The 17,134-nt window shown below is 49.4% G+C and overlaps 7 protein-coding genes across 7 annotated transcripts; 2 read left to right on the top strand and 5 right to left on the bottom strand.

Annotated features, from left to right (window-relative positions):
• Window positions 1-14: 14 nt before the first annotated feature.
• T069G_01809 (mitochondrial inner-membrane-bound regulator domain-containing protein) lies at window positions 15-2,946 on the bottom strand (the record flags this gene model as incomplete). Its single annotated transcript, XM_056169019.1, has 3 exons — window positions 15-1,388; window positions 1,441-1,718; window positions 1,776-2,946. 3 exons carry the CDS (start codon window positions 2,944-2,946, stop codon window positions 15-17), a joined length of 2,823 nt encoding a protein of 940 aa, XP_056034335.1.
• A 358-nt stretch (window positions 2,947-3,304) lies between these two features.
• Window positions 3,305-4,444, top strand: T069G_01810 (MAGE family domain-containing protein; the record flags this gene model as incomplete). The annotated part of the gene is made up of 4 exons (XM_056169020.1): window positions 3,305-3,334; window positions 3,405-3,627; window positions 3,693-3,824; window positions 3,903-4,444. 4 exons carry the CDS (start codon window positions 3,305-3,307, stop codon window positions 4,442-4,444), a joined length of 927 nt encoding a protein of 308 aa, XP_056034336.1.
• Window positions 4,445-4,729: 285 nt separating this feature from the next.
• T069G_01811 (splicing factor 3B subunit 10 (SF3b10) domain-containing protein) lies at window positions 4,730-5,161 on the bottom strand (the record flags this gene model as incomplete). Its single annotated transcript, XM_056169021.1, has 3 exons — window positions 4,730-4,774; window positions 4,869-5,075; window positions 5,159-5,161. The coding sequence occupies 3 exons, from the start codon at window positions 5,159-5,161 to the stop codon at window positions 4,730-4,732; spliced, it is 255 nt and encodes an 84-aa protein (XP_056034337.1).
• Window positions 5,162-5,875: 714 nt separating this feature from the next.
• T069G_01812 (uncharacterized protein) lies at window positions 5,876-7,253 on the top strand (the record flags this gene model as incomplete). The annotated part of the gene is made up of 2 exons (XM_056169022.1): window positions 5,876-6,862; window positions 6,930-7,253. The coding sequence occupies 2 exons, from the start codon at window positions 5,876-5,878 to the stop codon at window positions 7,251-7,253; spliced, it is 1,311 nt and encodes a 436-aa protein (XP_056034338.1).
• Window positions 7,254-7,903: 650 nt separating this feature from the next.
• Window positions 7,904-9,573, bottom strand: T069G_01813 (sugar transporter domain-containing protein; the record flags this gene model as incomplete). The annotated part of the gene is made up of 2 exons (XM_056169023.1): window positions 7,904-8,146; window positions 8,203-9,573. 2 exons carry the CDS (start codon window positions 9,571-9,573, stop codon window positions 7,904-7,906), a joined length of 1,614 nt encoding a protein of 537 aa, XP_056034339.1.
• Window positions 9,574-11,905: 2,332 nt separating this feature from the next.
• Window positions 11,906-12,612, bottom strand: T069G_01814 (PX domain-containing protein; the record flags this gene model as incomplete). The annotated part of the gene is made up of 3 exons (XM_056169024.1): window positions 11,906-11,934; window positions 12,005-12,326; window positions 12,535-12,612. The coding sequence occupies 3 exons, from the start codon at window positions 12,610-12,612 to the stop codon at window positions 11,906-11,908; spliced, it is 429 nt and encodes a 142-aa protein (XP_056034340.1).
• A 1,338-nt stretch (window positions 12,613-13,950) lies between these two features.
• Window positions 13,951-15,637, bottom strand: T069G_01815 (pre-mRNA splicing factor PRP21 like protein domain-containing protein; the record flags this gene model as incomplete). Its single annotated transcript, XM_056169025.1, has 2 exons — window positions 13,951-14,261; window positions 14,326-15,637. The coding sequence occupies 2 exons, from the start codon at window positions 15,635-15,637 to the stop codon at window positions 13,951-13,953; spliced, it is 1,623 nt and encodes a 540-aa protein (XP_056034341.1).
• Between the last annotated feature and the right edge of the window lie 1,497 nt (window positions 15,638-17,134).

Here is a 17,134-nt window from a genome sequence, read left to right on the forward strand (position 1 = left end):
TTTCCATGCTATTTTTATTTGCGCTCTGGCTCTTCCGCCGCGTCAGGTTTGGGAGATTGCAAGTCCTCGGATGGTTCCGGGGCTGTCTCGGTCGAGGGATGGCCATCTTCATGCTCAGTATTTTGCAGCGATTCAGATTCCGTGCTCTGAACATGCTCAAAATCGTCAGCTTCAGCCTCTAGTGATGACAATTGATCCTCTGTGATCTCATCCTCGAGCGTGCCAACGTCTGGTGTTTCTCGCATAAACTGAGACCCATTGTGCCATGAAAAGTATTCGCCAGTAGCTACTCCTTCGACTAGAGATAGGAAGTGTGACGCCTCAGCTTCATTAAGCACAAAGGGTGGTTCGTCTGTGCCTTGTGGAGGGCCGGCTTGAAGAGAAAGCTCTTGCCGGTGGCCTCCGTGTCGGCCTGCATCAATGCTGTTGTAGCAAAGCGTGTGGCCATGGAACTCGAGTTGGACGGTTTGATGAATTTCCAATCCCATAAATATGTATGGTACATTGATGGTGGCCTTGGAAGGCTTGCGTGTTGTTTTAGCCGTTGTCACCCATGCTTTGGGGATTGAGAACTTGGCTTTGCTGGGTGTTTTCAAAACACCTTGGGGGAGATTGAACTCGCTTTGAGATAAAAATTCCTTGACGGGCTCTTGGCTTGCATCAAGCGGCAGAAGATGGTTTTGTGTCATGCGAACATCTAGACTTTCACTGGGCAAAAGCACGTCATTGATATGCTGTGCTGCAACTCCAAAGAGGGCTGAGCCAGGGGGAAGACAGGAGCCGGTCAGGTCGCTATCGGGATTCACTGGCAGTTGCAGTTGTATTGTGGGGGGCGCGGAGTCATATTTTGCGAAGGAATGATTCGGGTCTGGAGAAAAGTTGAGAACAATCGTCGCGCGCTGTGTTGTAAGCTTGTCTTCTTCCATGATAGATGTAAACGATGCCGGATGGGGAAGAACAGGAGAAAGCAGTCGACGATGCTTCGTCATTGCAGCTACTGTCTGTGAATGCTTCCCGTGAAGCACATGTCCGAAAGAGGCTGTAACCTGGTGGACTGATTCGGTTCCTTTTGTCGCCCTGAGATCGGAAATGACATTGGGGAATTGCGTTGAAGCGTCATCTCCTGGAGCGGCAGCTTGGCCAACTGGTGTGACGAATCTTGACCACTGCCTAAGCTTGTCTTTCCAAGGCATACTCCTGTTTTCTCTTTGATGGCTGACAAAAGCCTCGTCTTTAATACCGCTGATGTCTGATGGTGTGATAATATGGACACTGGTTTGGGTATCCTTTGCTGTCGGATCCAATAGAAGTCGCAGAGCGATATCAGCAGGAGATTCTGTCCCCGTGGAAGCAAGGTGCTGCTTCTGCAGCCAAGAGATTTCAAGTTCCTATCTATTCGTTAGCCCAGGAAAACCTGGCAACATGACAGTTGAAGCATACTTTATTGTTTTCATCGTAAGCAATATGCGTCTTGGTGATTCGTTCTAGCTCTCGGAGAAGCTTCTCGTCTAAGTCGTGCTCTTGAATGATATCCGAGGAGATTTTCTGGGACCGAATTGATCTGACTGTTTCGTCAAGGTGGGAGAGGATGGCGGGAATGGTGGATTTTCGAGCGTAAATATTGATCCGGTGATCGTCGAAACTGGTAGTGATTTTCTCCTTATTAGACTGATATAGAAAGTCTCTGGAGAGTAGCTCAAGTACGGCGCTATTAGGAGCTAGGACGGGAATGTTAGCCTAGATTCGCTCGTTATCAAGCGGTCATCAAGACTTACAGGCAATCAGCTCAAAGATGCGAGGTTGTAGCCAAACAAGAGTTCTGCCTAAGCCTTCAACCTGCTCTTGAACCTCTAGATTCCATATAATCTGCATAATCATGATCACTTGTCGTTGCTTCGGCCTAAGCGGCCCCCAGTGGTCAGGCTTTGCAGCCACCCAAGGCTCCTGTTTGACAATCCAGGGATAGCGCAACTGCTTCCCTTGATCTCGCTTGGACAACAAAACCAGGCGCTTCTGGCTAAAATACTTTGCAAGTTGGTTAAATGTGAAACCGTCCAGCAGGGTATTAGCCAGAGAGTCGAAATCCTTCATTCGTAGAATCGTCTTGTCGACGGGCCGTAGGTCATCGATATTCTTCATCGCCGCTCTCATTGCCTCTTCATCACTCTCCTCTTTCACGTCCACCATATTATCCCTTTCGGTATCGAGCTCGATCGTAGCTTCTGCTGCATCTTCTTGGACTCTTCGTACGGGTCTCTTGGGCCTCTTCATTTCGTTGGGATTCTTTAACATGATGGCATCGATCTGCTCTCCAAGAGCGGCAACGGAGACGCTCCTGGACTGCACGAGTTCATCGTGGAAATCTTTCTTGGCTTTGAACCCACGCCTGGGTCTTGGTTGGCTGGGTTCGGCTGCATCAGTCTCTGTGATGGCAGCTCCCTCTTGAGAAGTAGATTGCTCTGGTTGATTCCATTCGTCTGCGTCAGGTTCTTCTGCCACAGGCTCCTCTTTGAGAAGCGACTCTTCAGCAAGCATTTCTCTCAACTCTTCTGAAAGTTCACTCTCAAATCCTTCACCCAAATGCCGCTCTATAGCCTCTTGCGCCGCAGGACTGGCCTCGATTTCCAAGGGTGCCAGCCCCCAATCGGGTATTTCTTCCTCTTTTCGACGGCGCCATGGTTTGCGGCTGGATGACTTTTTGAACGACCGCTTGGATGTCTGCTTGTTCGATTTCTTAAACTCGCGCTCACTGATTCTCCCAGAAATCAGCGCCTCTATCTTCTCTTTGCTATGAATGACGGGGTCGGAGCTGTAGCATCGTTGCTGGATCCATTCTCCACGACTGTATAAGCTGCGGTTGCTTAGCGTAGCTCTGGCTGATAGAATCGACGAGGAGAGGCGGTTGGCAAAACAGGCGCGCGGCACGTTCACCGCTCTGGAAAGCATTGAGACAGTAGATTGAATGTTACATAAATGGCAACATGAAAAGGACAAACTCGGTATCGTCACAATCAAAAAAGATGAAGAGAGCTCTTCGCTTGGAACGATACGACGAACTGGGTAAGCACCTTGAAAGTTTGTGTGATAAGGCTTATCGATAGCTGATAATGAGCGTCACCGAAGCAATTTACCCGGTAAACTAATCAGACGCGCTTCGGCTGTTGCGGCGCGTCTCCCCCTCCAAAAGGTTTCACAAAGCCCCTCGTTGGCTGATTCATTGCAATTCGACTTGGTACAAACAATCTTCAGCATTTATTTGTCATCTGGTTTGAGCTCATAGTTGCCATCAATTGCGCATACAGTCATGCCGCCCTCACAAAGGAGACGTCGTCCGGTAGGTGCAAGCTCAACAGCAGATGGATATTTGATGGCTTCTCTTCGTTCTGACAAACAGACTCAATTAGGTAGATGAGGATGGAGACACGGACGAGGATGCCCGTCCTCGACAGCGCCAACACATCGAGGCCTCGGAAGCCGAGCAAGACGAAGATATGTCCGATGAAGATGCAGAAACGAACGGTGCCTCCTCGACTGCCGATGATCAGATGGCCAAGAAGCTAGTTCGATATGCAATCTCATGCGAGTATTCAAGAACGGCGATAAAGAGAGACGGAATCAAGGATCGAGGTAGGGAGACTTGAGTGATAGGCACTATGGGGGTGAAATAGTCTGCTAACTAAGCTGCGGCTTAGTACTCGGAAAGCAAGGTCGTTCATTCAGAAGGATATTCGAGTTGGCACAAACACAACTGAGAACAGTCTGGGGTATGGAGCTGCGCGAGTTACCCGTCCGGGAAAAAATGACACTTCATGAAAAGAGACAAGGTACGTTGGCTGTGACGAAAAGCATCGGTCTATCAATACTTTTCGGAATTCTGGTAACTGATTGTAAACGCATTGCAGCTATGAAGTCGAACGCACAGCCAAAGACCGGGTCGGGTGCCTATATCCTATCTTCAACATTGCCAGAAGTATACCGAAGCGCATCGATCCTTAAGCCATCCAAGGTCCCAAGCGCGGAGCAGGAAGCAACATATTCTGCATTCTACACGTTGATCGTTTCGTTGATATGGCTGAACGGCGGGGAGCTCAGCGAGCAGAAGCTGCAGAGATACCTCATGCGGCTCAATGCCGATCGAATGTTGGCAAGCGAGAGAACGGAACTAGCGATGAAGCGCATAGAGAGACAAGGATATGTGATCAAAAAGGTAGATCGGCCGCCAGTCGGTTACGAGGGCGACCAAACCATCACATGGCATGTCGGCCCCCGAGCGAAGGAAGAAATTGGACTGGATGGTGTCATTGGGTTGGTGCAAGAGGTCTATGGCCACCCTGAGGATGAGACCTTTGACAAGAAGCTTCGATCGAGTTTGGGTATTAAGAGTAGACCACTCGCAGAAGGAGGGGAGGATTATAACGATGCCGGTATGACAAACGGGGCGTAGCATAGGCGATGATACGATGGCGGCGTTTGTGATTCATAGATCTCAGAATTGCTTCTTCTTCTTCTTTTTTTTTCTCACTTCACATTCCTGTTACCATCTTTCGCATACTCTAGTCGTTGCTTAGTTATAGGGGTATCTTGCCGTACGGATTTGCCGTTCCACGACGCCATTTCATGTGCAAACAAAACACAAAGCATATATATGTATATACATCTTTCAATAAACCAAATTTTGCCATCTAGGCTCAGCTTTTTCTCGTCGCGTGCTTCGATGTCGGATATCAATTCAATCTTCGCGAGGTGGTGGAGGCCCGCATGGCTGGATCATTTTCTGTGCGCCGAATAAACCAAAAAAGCGTCAGCAAAGAACAGTTTTTGAGCCAATCTTGGATCTCTGTACACGCAAAAGAAGCCGAACTACATACCCTGATCATTTGAGCCCGCGTCTTCGTCAATGGCTCATTTTCAGCCAACGAGATGTATGTGAGAAGCGGCCGGTGGCCGACGATAGAGGCATAAGTATCTCGCTGGATATTCGTCCGCCACTCCCAGCTAGAGGTATCCGGATGGCCAGTTCCGATATATTTGGCCTGGAGACGTTCGAGTTCCTGCTGGTTGCGAAGCTTGTCGGCCTAGTGTCGAGGACAGCAGAATTAGCAAGGATACGCGATTGATTGAGAATTGCGCGAACGAGATTGCAGGCACGACCACTTACCATGGCTGCGATTCAGATGCAGTAACGAAATATGATAACGGCACGTAGTTCTCTAGACGTTTTAGATGAAAGAGGAAGGGAAATTGAACGTAGCCAACAGGAAATTACTGGACCAAAGACGCAACTGGGATTCAGCCGTAGCTGAGCTTGGATGAATTGGCGACCGGTTCAAACTCGGCTGAATACAGGCAGAATCGGGGCGATTTATTTCTGCAAGATGAGGTCAGCGCTGGTCGTGTTGACACATGCTATTTCGAGCGGCATGCGGTTCTGCATCTGTACATGTACTTACCGTATCTATGCAAAGTGCGTGTCTGTGCGGTACATGAACATTTTCATTTTCCATCCTTATCGACAAACCTTGTTATTCATCTGCTCGGCACTTGAGCCTCTTCTTCTTTCCTTTGTTCTGGACAACTTCATTTTTCGGGGCATCTCTAGCCTCTAACTGGGCTAGCCAAATTTCTCTTTTCCGGCTTACTCAGAAGTGCAGTAGCATTGCCTTTACTTGACAGTATCGGGATCAAGAGTGAGACCAAGCGCGTCTCTCAACGAAAACAGAGGGCATCTTTTTTATCTGGGATACAACAACTTTTATTCGTCACGATTTTCTTTATCTCAGTTCTATTTTTTTTCATTGTCATCGTTTCAAGACGTTGAAATACCTATTTGAGAAGCTGGCATTCTCCTCTACCCGTCAAGGTGACATTCACAACCATGGCTCAACCACTCATCACCCCAGAACATTGGACAGAGCTCATCGCCGCCAGGAGGCAGAGGCGGCTTTGTTCGGAACACGTGGAAGCGTTGAAGCGCTCTTGCGCAAGCGAATGTGGGAAAAGACACGTCTCGGAGTGCACAAAGTGCTGGTCTCTGGTCCTCGAGAGGATGCGCCAGAGGTATAGCGAGGGCCAAGACCGCGAATGGTTCACGTATAGGAAAGCGTTTCACCAGGAGCTGGAGGGCCTATTTGCAGACGCGAAGGAGCACAGGACAAGCGTCAAGCAGATTGAGGCGCGGATAGAGTCGGAAAAGGAAGCGTGGTATCGATGGAACCTGAGGAAATACCCCGAGTACCTTGTCACCTGCGATGACCAGTATGTCCATGAGGAGTTGAGAGCCATGCTGGATGACCCGGATCGGTCACGCGACGAGGTGGTAGGCATGGTATGGCGAGGAATCGGGAAGCCCCCCGACTGGGCTGAGCATGTGGATGCGTTTGCAGTAGAGGTTGCTGCTGCTGGGGGGAATCCGGCCGCCCTGCAGAGACTCTACGTGAAGGAGTTCTTCATGAACCATGAGACGGGTGAGCCTCTGGACCATTCGAAGATGTATCTGGATGACTATACTTCCAACGAGAATATGAGCATCGAAGAGGCGTTTGGGAAACTGAGCAAGGATGCGCAGGAGATTAAGATAATAATACCCCAGCGAGAATTCTTCGTATCGCGGCTGAACGATCTTCGAAGGGCCAAGATGGCCGATGAGCTGGAAAAGACGCAGCAGGCTACAAGCCAGGCTCAGGCAGCCGAGGAGCGGATATCGGGTGATGAGCTCTACAACCTGCCTCCATGTTCAGTGTGCGGAAAGGTCGTGGACACAAATGACGTCTTCTCTTGCACCGTATGTCAGGCCACCGTGCAGATTGGAGGCAACCAGGGACTTACGGTTTACTGCTCTGAAGAGTGCTATGACGCTGGACACGTATGTATTTCTCCAATCCCGTAGACACCAACTCTACGAGTAACCTGCTAACTCTCTTTCTGCCCAGGCCAAGCACGTTGATGAGATGCATCGCTGCCATGCCGGAGACAACTGCGTGCAGAACCGCGATACTGGACCAGAAGAAGATGTTGTAATGGAAGATGAGGCTGCACTCGACGCGTTTGCCTGCAAAGACTGCGTGGGCCTGAAACGGCTGACACTGTTCTGCTCAGAACGCTGTGCGTCTGAAAACATTGCTAGACACCAACATGAGGAACATGAAACCAAGATAGAGGCGGACGCGGCTTCCAGCTGGGTGAGTTCGTTGTCTCACGAGATCGAATCGATCCTCCAGCGGGAGAATCCAGGGATAAAGATGGTGTTGATGTGATGGGATGGCGGCGTTCTTTTTTTGTATATTGCAAGTGTAATAGTATATAATTATCATCATCACGAGATATCTGGCTGCTAAAGGCTTATCTATCAATATACCTGCTTCAATTTTCTTGGCATGCAATTTGGACAAACAAAAGAAACAGCTGTTTTGTTCTACACACATGACTACTACCAAGTTGTTTGTCCATGAAGCTCTTCTAACAGATGGAATGCAAGGCTGCTATAGTATATAAGCCACTCTAATTAGCGTGGTTCGCAACGGGTTCTATGGTCTAACGGTTATGACTCCGGATTTTGATTCCGGCAGCGAGGGTTCGACTCCCCCTAGAACCTAACCCGTTATTATTTTTTCAATCTTTGTCTTTTTGCTTTTTGCAATGTTTCTTCTACTTACGAGCAATTGATTCCACAGAATGGCATTTATTGTTTCGAATAGACCAAGTTATCCTCGACAATGGCTGGAGGCTGGCCTTTGCCTCTTGAGGCTAACGCACGATCCGTCTGTGATGTAAACACAATAAATGCATGAGTGAATGCCAAATGGCTTCTCTATTGTATCGTGGCTATCATAGACATAACTTTCTAGTAAGCTTCTATACATGTATCTACATGTCTAATTTTTATTTTGTTCTCTCATCATATCATTCAGTTTTCAGTCTCTCGACTGCTTCCCTTTTCACTCGAGCTTCCCTTTTCGCTCGATCTATCCTCCTCTTTACCCGCAGCTCCCTCGCTTGCGGAATCGACTAGTCCATATCGAAGGGCATATTCTTCCACCTCTGCGTGAGAAAGATAAGGCAGCTCCTTGGCAGCCTTGACGTACGACATGTTCTCGACATGGCCCTTGGCGAAGATGATATCAATCTCTTCCAGAGATCTGTTTGCGGTCTATACTGGTTGTTAGCGGGAGGGAAGCAATGCTTGATATACAAAGAGCCACATACCTCTGGGTAGAAGAAATAGAGAACGGGGAAGAAGCAAGCGTTTACCACGGCAAAGAACAAATAAGTTCCCCAGCCAATTCGGTTGATCATGATTGGGGTGATCATGACAATGAAGAAGTTGAAGAGCCAGTTGGTACATGTCGAAACAGCATTTGCCTTTGCGCGAGTCTTGATGGGACTGATCTCGGCAGGGTAAAGCCAAGGAAGAGGAAGCCAGGTAGCTCCAAACGAGGCGATGTAAGTGAACAGACCGACGGCAGCTCCCTTGGCCGCGTTAGGATTTCCCGGGATCAGGCATGCGAAAGTCAGGACCATGGAAAGCATCTGGCCGGCCGTTCCCCAGAGGAAAAGCTTCCGGCGTCCGACTCGCTCAATGATGAACCAGGACACAGTGGCAAAGGCGGAGTATACAATCATGTTGACACCGCCGAGCAGCATGGCCATGTTGTGAGACTCGCCAATGGAGTTTTGGAACAGGATGGGAAAATAGTAGATGACGGCGTTGCAACCACCGACTTGCTGCATGAACTGGGACGAAGCGCCGAGCAACATGCGTCGGAAGTGCTGCGTCTTGCCGTTGGTGAAGAGGGCCTTGACGGGCGTGCTCTTTTGGCCGGCGAAACCCGAGGCTCTGATGGAATCGAGAATAATGTCTCGCTCCGTCTTGGTCTCTGGGCTGTCAACTTCATATCCGCGGAGGGCGGCAATGGTTCTCTCAGCCTCTTCATATCTTTCATGTGTGAGAAGCCATCGGGGACTGTCAGGAAGCCAGATCATTGCTGTGCTGAAGAGCAGGGCGAAGGTGATTTGGAAAGCAATGGGGAATCGCCAAACCAGGTCGTCAGGCCCGTACGATGCGCCGTAGTCGATCCAGTATGCAATCAGCGATCCAAAGGCAATGATGCCTCCTTCGATACAGATCAGAAGACCACGGTTAGACGTCTTGCTACACTCGGCTTGGTACGTTGGGACGGTTGAGGTGTTGATGCCGTTTCCAACACCGGTGACGATGCGGCCGATGATGAACTGCGCCAGCTGGGCATGGCCGCGCATGGGTGTAACTTGAATAATGGTTCCGAAAATCATGATGATACCACCGAGGATAATGGCACGGCGACGACCGAGCAAGTCTCCAACCGCAAGGATGAAAACAGCGCCTATCAAACAGCCAATCTCGTAGATGGCTGTCACCAGACCCTGCATGGTAGAATCTCTAGTGGCGGGAAAGTAGTCGTTGAATACCGGGGAGGAAATGATACCGCTCATAACACCCTGGTCATAGCCAAAGAGAAGGAAAGCAGTGGTAGCGATGGTTGAGACGGCCAGGGAGAGAGGCCGCCCCGAAAGGCCAGCAAACGTAGGAGGCGCCATGATGGATTATCTCAAGACATACAACATATGCTATGCCTACGGTATAATACAGAGCAGGCGTTTTGTGCTCGGCTTGAATAATGGGGGATCGAAACCTGGAGGAAACATGGGGTTGAGCATGGTGTTATATATACCCATGTATACAATTTGATATACGGGATAATACTTGGTTTGAGTCCTCTGAGGCTCGAGTCGGTCAAGATTTCCTGATCTGTCCAAAACGGCGTGTTATCCACATGACATCATAATCGTCCGAAACAGCTGGATCGTCGTGTTGAAGCAGATTGCAAAGAGTCCTAGTCCGAGGCACGAGAATTCACAAGGTGGGTCGGAGTGACGATCGAGCGGAGCCGCAGACAGAGGTTGTGTGAGTTGCAGCGGCCAACGAGATGTGCTCTTTTCACCTTTCCAGTACAGGATCTTCATGATTGTTTCACGCAATATGCGGGCAGATGGAGGTGTTTGACTCCAGAAGCCCGGTTGAGTGGTTTTATCCAGCTGAGTTGGGGGTTCACACCCGTGCCACTTTCTAGATTCTCTTTACACAAGTCAGCTCTCTTGTTAGCAAAATCTTGCTCAAATGATTTAAATTACTACTAGTATTCATACTATCTTCAGCTCAAATCGTCGATATAAAACACAAGCCAGTGCGTAAATAATATATGGGCTGGATAGGAATAGCCTCGAGCCGGTGGCAGATACACGTACCCGGCTCTCGACTACCGGAACCTCACCGGCACATTTGAAGAACGGTTCCAGTTTTTGGGCTGCCTGGCTCCCTCAAGTCAGCACTTGAGTGGCCCAGTTAAAGCGAGTCATTTTGCGACGGGAAACGATATGCATACTGGGATCTTCCACCCGCTTTGATTCGTGCGACTGCTGGGAAAGGGATACCGAGTGTCGATCAGCACATGCAAATCGGGGCCGCAAACCCGAGAAACGAGGGTCTGCGAGGCTGCAAAATTTCGATAGCCCGTGTGGTCTCCGCTGAGATGGAGAGTTTGTGGTGCTCTTGAAGCACATGGCTGTGGCCAGAATAAGGGTTTTCCTGGAGATAGTTCCCGGACTTCTATTATATGGAGGAGCCCATGGGGTCTGATGGCAAGAAGACGGGGAAAGGCACTGACTCTCGTCCAGGTGCCCAATTAACGATGCACTAGTAATGAGAATATTAGAACTTGAATTCATTGAATCGTCTATACAATACATTCAAGAATTTCGATATCTGAGTTTACATCACTCGAACTTGACTCTAATACTCAGCTCCAAGAGCCTCATTCTTGGCAATTGCTGATTTCAAAACACACGTACCCACCCAACAATCCACATCACTCCAAACAAGCAAGACAGAAGCCACGATGAGAATTTTTAAAAACTCTTCAGTATTTGTTTTGCCGCTCTTTATCCAATAAAACAACCGTCATTGGCCTGAACATTTCGTAAAAACTCTTCAAGTTTCGCAGGTCCAATGTTTTTTTCCCTATTCAGTAAACCCGCGCCAAGATTATGACATCGTTGTGGATCTACACCAAGAATCGCTGTCTCGGACCAAGATCCACAAATACGCCGGAACCGAATATCGGGACCGACTTGGCAACTTGGTTCACCGTTCAGACCTGAGATGGGACTTTTCTTTCAATGCTGTATGTGATAGGGCAACTCTTATCAATGGGTCGGCGAAACGAACCATCTAGAATGATAATACTCGGTTAGCACTGGGATACTAGGTAGTTTGACTGTCCCGAGAATGATACAAGTTGACCTACCCTACATCAATCAAGTAATTTTATGTAAAAGAAGGAAGAGGATATAACTGACAATGAAATGATTTAATGAAGCATGAAACAACAAAATTCAAACAAGTCAAGTACTGTAAAAGGAATGGTCTCATGTTTTGGTATTTATTATTATGTACATTGAACGCTGCTAGCCTGAATACGCCGTGTCGTTTGTATCATTTCTCGTGATGCAAATCATGTGCTGGCTATATCCAGCAAGCTCGGGTCAAGATGATGTGCATCAAAGGGTTTGATAAGGAGAGTAAAATCGCAAAGATAGAATGAGAAACAGCAGGATAAGAAAAAAGAGAAGACACAATAGATGGCATGATGGACAGCGAAAAAAAGCAAGCTCACATTGAAAAGGATATAGTAACATAAATCCGTTTCATATGTTTGCTTACTTCTTGGAACTGCCATACCAACTAAATATGTCATTCGCTTAAGATGGTGGATATACGTAATAGAAAGCCTTGTGAATTCCGCTCAGGAGTTATGGATAGTAGCCTCACTGCTATTCTCTCAGAGACGTTCCACAACAACTAGACATTTTATCACCATGCGTTGCGATCCCAGTTTGGGTCTATAAATATTCATTTTCCTCAGTCAGCTTCAACACGCTCTCAGAGAGTAAAACAAACAACTTGACATACCCTGAACAAACGCGGCCAGCACCTTGCTACCGGTCTGCAGCAGCGGATGCCCCACGACAATCTTGAGGAACTTTTCCAGGCCGGCTCGTCGGTTCTCGATGACATCGTCGCTGAAGCGGTTGGTGAAGACCTTGCCGGGCAGCGGCGGGATGGTCACGCGGGCGCTCTCGCGCTCGAGGATGTCGCGGAAGTATTCAAAGTCGGAGTACCGCCTGCGCACGCTGCTCTGGCGCAGCTTGAAGGCGGGGATGTTGGTGCGGCAGAGGATCTCGTAGTCGGTGTACATGGACCGTCCCATGCCGTGGGTTCGAGGATTCCGTACCTGTTGGCCGCAACACAGAGGAGCATTAGTAATGCCGTATGTATGATGATAGTGACGATGATGATGCATCCAGACAGAGCCCATGTCCTCTTGTCCATGTCCTGTTGCCACCCCTTCACTGCCCGTATTTTTTATCTCTCTGCCCCTTTATTGTGTCGAATCCGCGCTCTTAAACTACAATGATGTGCTGCTGTCCAATTTTCCTCACCTCAATCTCGAGAAAGTTCTCTGGCGGACCGTAGATCTCGTCAAAGCTCTGCTGCCGCGTGTCTGGCATGGACTGCATGATGGGCCGATGCAGATCCGGCGACTTGCGGGCCGCCTGCGCGGCGTCCTGATTGTCCGACAGTTTGGCGGTGGTATAAGGGTGATGGCTATGGCTCGAGATATGCGCGCGCACGCGATAGATAGAGAGAGATCGCCTTCTGTACAAAGGGCGAGCTCGAGCTTCGATTTTTTGGGTTCGAAGAAGAGGAAGAACGAGGACAAGCGACTCCGCTCCGTATCGCCGGGCCGCACAGCACCTTGCCAAGCTGCTTGGGGTCGAGTCGAGAAATGCGCTCGATCGTGTGATGACCAGCCTTGGGCCAAAAGGTGGAGAGTGACGAGATAAATAATGCCTGCTTTGCACAATCGCGGGAAGCTGAACAAGGTGGGGTTTGCAGTTGCTGCTGTTCACGTGGGGGGGAAGCTTCCATGTTCCCCACCAGTTCTACGGGGGAACCTTCAGTTGCAGTGCAGATTGTCTCATTTGATTGCCTTGTGATAAGCATCAAACTTGACGAGCAGCTCTAATTTATTGATTATCGTGATGACGCATGGGGAATGATTGGACTCAAGTGCTGCTGCCTTTAGTAATTAAACCAACGCAAGTCCTGCATGAGTCTTGAATTTGCTTATCAATGCGTCACCGATAGATATCGCCAAGTCTAAACAAGGCCATTTGCCGTGTAAATACGAGTATGTCACCGGTGCTACGGATATAGCATGGGAGTATCAAATATCAGAGTATCACCGGGGGGGGGGGGGCGTTATCCAACTTGAACCTAATGTCCCTCATAAAAGAGAATGTATATCATTAATTCCTTTCTACTCATTCCTATTATTCACGGCCCTGGTAATGTGATCTAGGCTGTTGATTCAACCATTGTCGAAACGCAATGCTGATGCTATCGTACCACGGCTCCCTTGGACTGATTGGTTGCAGAGCCAGGACCGAAGAACGAATAACTGCGCTTTCAATTATGTGTTGCTTCATGCAGTCTCCGTGCTACCTTGGCACATGCCGTCTTCATTCAATCTCATGTTGTGGAACTTAGTGCACAGCATTCATCATAAAACCGCTAATGGTAAATGAGCTCCTGATAACAACATCAAATGACGAGAAAAAGTCGCCTCACCTTGAGCTCCCAAACTCCATAACTAGTCAACCTCCGTGTATATCCAAAAACTCTGAAAATAAATAATAATAACAAAGGCATTGGCTCATCTAGATGATGCATTATCACCAATGCCCCCCGGTGGATGGGATTGCTTGAGGCGCTGTGTGGGTGTAGCCTTGAACGTTCTCAAAGCATCCTCTTCTCATGGATAATAGCTGGCTAAAGCTCCATAGCCTTTGCCATCACTTCTTGGTTGCAAACTTCTGATGGATTGCGCGAATCTGCTCATCGACATTGACATTCTGGAGGTGATTGAGATGCGCTTGGCTCTTTCCCTCCAGATGTCCATCGAAGCTTTGGATAGCCGCCTTCTTTCGCCTGGCTTGTTCATCCTCCGAGAGGGCGTTTCCTGTCGCAGGATCAAAGACGTCGCTCCTCTGGCTAGCAAGTCGCTTCAGGTTGTTGGCTACATCAACATGGGCAATGTTGGACGTAGCGTAACGTGATTCTGCCTTGGCCTTTTGTTCCTTCCAGCTTGGATCCAGGAGTTCAACTGAGTAGAGAGAAAGGTTAGCTGGTGTTCCAAGCTTAGCATTGTCTAGAGCTTTATAACTTACTTCGCATGTGTGCTTCGAGTTCGTTGAGGGGAATCTGCTGCTTGCAGTTGGGACACAGTGCCATCTGCGTTCCTTGCTTGGTTGCCGCCTTCTGTGCCGCCCGTGGCACGTAATTCTCCCTTATCTTCATAGGACCAAGGCCACCCCTAGCCTCTGAATGTGCCGCCTGCACACGAGCCTGTGCTTCAGATCTTTCTTGTATTCTCCGCAGCTCCTCTTCCTCCTGAGCAGATGGCTGTGGCTGATGCACCTCGGCGCCATAAGCCGGTACAGGAGATGGCAACTGTGGCTGCTGCTGCTGTTGCTGCTGTTGTGGTGCGTATCCTGTATGCACAGGGAGGGGAAATGAGGCTGGAGGAGCTGTTTCTGTGGCTCCGTTGTACAGCTCGTCCTCTTCGCCTGGCATGGCCTCTTCGATTCGCAGGTTGGCACTGATGGATGCCTTGTTTCTGTCTTCCAACGAAGCATATTGCAGCTCACCCAGGGTAGTGGGAGGCGGCAGATTGGCACTCTCATCGGCGTCGGAAAACGTAATGGTCTCGACAATGACAAAATCACCCCAGTCAATTCGAGCAAACTCAGCCTTTTCGACTTCTTCCTCGGCTTCCCTCTTCTTCCTCTCAGCCTCCTGATATTTGGCATATTCTGCCCTCTCTTTTGCTCGCTTCAGGACGTGGAATTTGTCTTTCACGTTCAGCTGCAGCTCTGCTGTCCGCTCCTCCTGCAGCTTACCGCCCTCACCGTCGAGTCCGCTCGCCCGCAAAAGCAACGTGTACTGATCGACAATGTGCTGGAAAAAGTTGTGAAACGTGTGGTTGGGAATCAGAAATTGGAACTGGGGGTTGCCGGCTTCGCGCTGCGCCAGCTGCGTCATGAATTGCCGTCCGTTCTTGGCCACGAAGAGCGCCGTCAACCGAATCACGTCCAAATCTTTCTGGTTGATGTGAGGCATTCGAGCGCAGAATTGAAAGTCGGGAGGCTTCGGCGGCCCCTTGGGCTTCTCGGGAACCGGTGTGATGGTTTCTCCCACTCGACCGGCCGCAATGTCGGTGCCGCGACCAGATCTGATCTCGCTCAGTCGCCACTGGTAGTAGGCGTGGTAGGCATCGTCAACGCTCAGAAAGCTGAACTTGGGATTCTGCCGTTCCTTTTCTCGGATGCGATCTTCGAATACCGAGCCGTTTCGCGCGACATATCCAGCAGTCTTTTCGAGGATGTTTCGAATTTCGCGTGGCGGCAGAACCACACCGGCAGGAGCTTTGATATCGTCAAGCGCGTTTGACGCATTTCCATTCGCCACTTCCGCAGCCATATCCGCGATCGATGAAAAACAAGCCTAGACGAAGATGTGATTTTGTTTGTGCTGCTGCTGCTTCTGCCTTTTTGGGGAGTTGGAGGAGAAGAGCCCGAAGAAATGGACGGCAATGCGATGGTGATGCAGCTTGGCTGGAAATTTCTTGGTTGCCTTGCACCAAGCACGCAGCATCGAATTGAGTCGGAAGCCGGAGCGGTGTTAATCCGCCCGTTGTCGATGTCGCGCCACGTCCATGGTTGCATGTACTCCGTGTGGGGTGCAGAGTACATGTACCCTGGACCATTCCATGGTTGCGAGAAGCTCAGAAGATTACCTACCTGTACCTCGTACTTCCTGTCGTATAAGATCATGCTATAAAGGGATCTGACGTCCAATTTAACAACGCCTAGGCAGTTGAGCGTGTAGTTTTTATCATTCCATTTTTTTTTTTCCTTACGAGAAGCAAAATTGTACGACAAAATCTTGCAGCCTGGTGATGTATCTGCTTTGTATTCAATTCTATTTGCAGCCACCTTGCCCAAGTTTCAGGTACCGATACCACTAGTCGCTTTTTGGGGGAGCACATGTCAATTGGCCTAGAACGGTGCGCTCTTACAGGGAGCCTCGACCTCGCTACGAACCGAATTTGAGCTCCCAGTTCATCTTAGTGCGGCTGAATCCGTGTTCATCGAGGGCTTCGAGACAGACGAACGGAAATGATGCGGGCCGTGCAATGCGATTGAGCTGCTGCACGCACTGGCCGTACTACTATAGTACCTATTTGTTTTTGGTAGGTACTCGTACTATATTCGCTTAATCTGTATGGAGTAGAAAAGGCACTATAGGATTCCAGGGGCCTAAATTTTTGGATTTTTATACATAAATCGGAAAAGATTGAATCCAAGCTTCTTTTGGAGTAGCATTGCCCATTGCTAATTGGATCATCCTTTTAGTGCTAGTAGCCAATAGTACATCCCTAAGGCAAGGGGCCCTCTCCAACACGAGGCTACAACGGGGTCTTTTCTGCAAGTCGAGGCAATCGCCCGAGTAACCTGTTGGCTACTCGCCCTTTGTATGGCGCCACAGCTGCGGCAGCTGGTACCTGTACCTGCCCTCGGTACCTGCTATGGCTGTGCACAGCACAGTGGCGCCAAGGCTGAAAGTCCTCCCTGTTAAGGCCACTGTAGCTACAATGCTGGAAGCGGACGCGAAGCTGAGAAAACGGTTGCGCAGCTCCTCCTCCCACCCCTGACTGGCTTGGTTTGCCCATCACGACAACCATTTTCGGCTTCTTTCTCCCCTTCTCCCTTTATTTTTCTCTTCCTCTCCGCTTGCGCGCTGCGACTTTCGACTCGCGGCTGTCGTTTTTATTCTTGCCCGGCCGAATTGGGCTTGTCTCTTGTCCATTGTTCCTTTTGTTCGGCTTCTTCCATGAGGCATCTTTATTAATTTCCACGGTCTCGTCTCCTTCGTTCGATACACTCATTTACCGGTCCGATCTGGACATTTTCCACC

Source organism: Trichoderma breve, chromosome 1, assembly GCF_028502605.1.
Source record: "Trichoderma breve strain T069 chromosome 1, whole genome shotgun sequence".
In the NCBI taxonomy this organism is placed as follows: Eukaryota; Fungi; Ascomycota; class Sordariomycetes; order Hypocreales; family Hypocreaceae; genus Trichoderma; species Trichoderma breve.